The sequence below is a fragment of the Austrofundulus limnaeus genome, unplaced genomic scaffold (assembly GCF_001266775.1).
Source record: "Austrofundulus limnaeus strain Quisiro unplaced genomic scaffold, Austrofundulus_limnaeus-1.0 Scaffold624, whole genome shotgun sequence".
Classification (NCBI taxonomy): Eukaryota; Metazoa; Chordata; class Actinopteri; order Cyprinodontiformes; family Rivulidae; genus Austrofundulus; species Austrofundulus limnaeus.
The window spans coordinates 269,211-271,911 of record NW_013953026.1 but is presented as its reverse complement, the minus strand read 5'-3'; the positions used below and the strand labels follow the sequence as shown (position 1 = coordinate 271,911).

General features: G+C 36.5%; 1 protein-coding gene across 1 annotated transcript in view; it reads left to right on the top strand.

Annotated features, from left to right (window-relative positions):
- Nucleotides 1-2,701, top strand: part of LOC106531376 (disks large homolog 2) — a gene marked incomplete at its 5' end in the record, with an annotated part of 43,483 nt that overhangs the window by 17,132 nt on the left and 23,650 nt on the right. Inside the window, 1 exon segment of the mRNA XM_014027226.1 lies at nucleotides 398-494. Within this exon segment, the coding sequence (XP_013882680.1) occupies nucleotides 398-494 (97 nt within the window).

The following is a 2,701-nucleotide window of genomic DNA, read 5'->3' as shown; positions in this document are numbered from 1 at the left end:
ATTTTAATATTTTAAATTAAAAAATTTCAATTTAAATATTATTAAAACTTTTTTGCCGTGCATTGTGTTAAAACTGGCAGCACTTCAATTGGTTCTTTTTTTTTTTAACAAACTTTATTCGGGCCAACAACATTGGAACAATAAAGATGTTGTATTKTTTGCCTTCAATAACTTAAGGTACAACTTAAACTATTAACCAATTGCTGATTTGTTCTACTAATGTTCAAGCACATAAATATTAAAGTAACCATGAAATAAACAGTTGAATCTTTTTTTTTTTTACTTCAATTGGTTCTTGATGAAATTARTCTTGATAGGACACAATGCAAGCGTTTGCTTTGTGTGCTTGAAGCTGACCGATGTGCCTGTTTGCTGCAAACTTTCTYTTCCTTCGCAGTCACTCACTGACAAGCATAAAAAGAATTTCATCTTTACTCGAAAGTCCCCATTCTTCAGGAACAGAGATGGTGAGCATGATGGCAGTGATCTGCAGCGTAAGTAAACTCACAGATATACATGCACCTTCATGCAGGCTCACTGTGGCCCCTGGGACGGGCCAGTAGCAGAATTAAAGGTGCCTTTATACTCGACAGACAAATTAATGGATCCATTTGGTCGCAATTTTTTTTTGTCCCACTGTAACTTCAGATGCTGATCACCCAGCAGATCATGAGCTAGATCACTGTARCTCATTTAATTGGGGTCTCTTCCTTTTTTGTGACATTTTCTCCCCAGTTTCKTCTCAGGCCCAATAGTTCCAGCTGTCATTCTGTGTTTTAGGTGGATGTCTTYGCTGGCAGGAACTAAACTGTGGGCTCCCCCTGCTCTTTCTCTCTCTTTTCAACATTTGACTCATGTATCGCCTGTCCCCTTCTTGTTTTTTTTCTTTAACTCCACCTCTCTTTGGATGGCCAATAGGAYCTCTTGGGAACAGGTGATGATGGGTATGAGACAAGAACATCCAGTAAGTTGGTTAAGTTGACCGTGTCAATGCAACCTCATTGGTTGTGTGAGCAGTTTGTCCTCCCTGTATCACTGCATGCTGCTATTGGTTCACAGTGTCTGTCAAATGCAGCCTTTTTATATTCAGATTTCAACATTTTCTTTTGTTTTTCTGCTTAATGTTTCTATTTTTATAACAAACTGCAAGAAGTGAAAGAGTCTCAGAATCACACTTTCAACCTTAGTTCACAAGACCCTCCCTACCCTGTGGCAGTYTCATCTCCAGCCACTTCACAGCCGGTTTATGACTGCTGAGCTCAGCTCACATGTTGTGCACATGGAAAATATGCAACAGCTAAACTGTATAAAGTCAGGGCATATACATTATTAAAAGTATTTGAAACATTTTACTGGTGACATACAGAGACAGACTAATCCACTCTCACCTCATGCACAGTTTGTGAGGGATTGCACAATCCAAGGTGAGGCACAGCTGCTGCCACACTGTCCATCTCTTCATGGTATTTGAATATGAAGGGCAAAGATTCAGCAAGTTTGAATTAAAACAATATTGAAAATTGTTCATGTTAAATGAATTGAAATTGGTTATGCAAGTACAAATTTTAATCACTGAATAAATATGGCGATTTATATATTTTCTTCCCATGATGGCAGGTTAGGCTTTGCCTCCCCTGCCTCTCCTGACCGTACGTCCCTTCCTCCCAACCTAGGTGGAGTTTGCATGTTCTCCACGTGCATTCATGGGTTTTCTCCAGGTACTCAGGTTTTCACCCACAGATGCTACGTTATTTGGTAACTCTAAAGTCCACCTAGGTCTGGATGAGATGGTCAGTGGTTGTTTATCTTTATTTTTATTTATTTTTATTTATTTATTTATTCATTTCATTAAAAAAACAAATTCACATAAAACAAAAAATACAAATCAAATAAAATGAAAGGCAACAGAAAAAAATTATATCTGCCCACATTTAAAAAAACAATATTAATTTGAAACCTTTATGATCCAATAACTGAAAAAAACAAAGACTTCAGTTCCTCAAAGAGTAATTCCTATAAAAACACATTATACAACCCTATAACTCTCCAACAAACCAACTCTTATCCTTCTCTTAAACAAATTAAGTGAACYGTTTTACAATCACTGACCAGATTATTCCATAATCTTATTCCTTGGACTGAAGTACATCTGTCCAATTTTTTTCAAATTTTATGATTTACAAACATCTCAAGTCCCTTAAGATTCTAATGACTTTCCCTCTTAACAAAATATAATTGAATGTTCAAAGGTAATACATATGAGCTTTATACATAACCTGCAAAATATTGTAATAAACCAAATCATAACATTTTAATAATTTCAATTGATGAATTAATGTATTTGATAGGTGATTGACAGACATYTACTACCACCCCCAGTTCAGTGCCTGCTAGGTGCCCAGGTCCTGAGGATGCCTCTGCATTTTGGCTTTTTTTGTTGTTGTCAGCAAAACGACTAAAATATTTTAAAAATATTGTGTCGTCCCGTATCGCATCATTTTTAACAGATCAGTTTTATGTGTCAGACCAAATTGTTTGGCTGTATTTAGTTAAATGCTGAAGAAAGTGGRTTTTATTATTGTCCCTGTAGATTGTAAGTTCTGAAGAGGATTTTGGTAAATGGTAAATGGACTGAACTTATAGAGCGCTTTTCAAGTCCCTCCGGACCCCAAAGCGCTTTACACTAACAGACATTCACCCA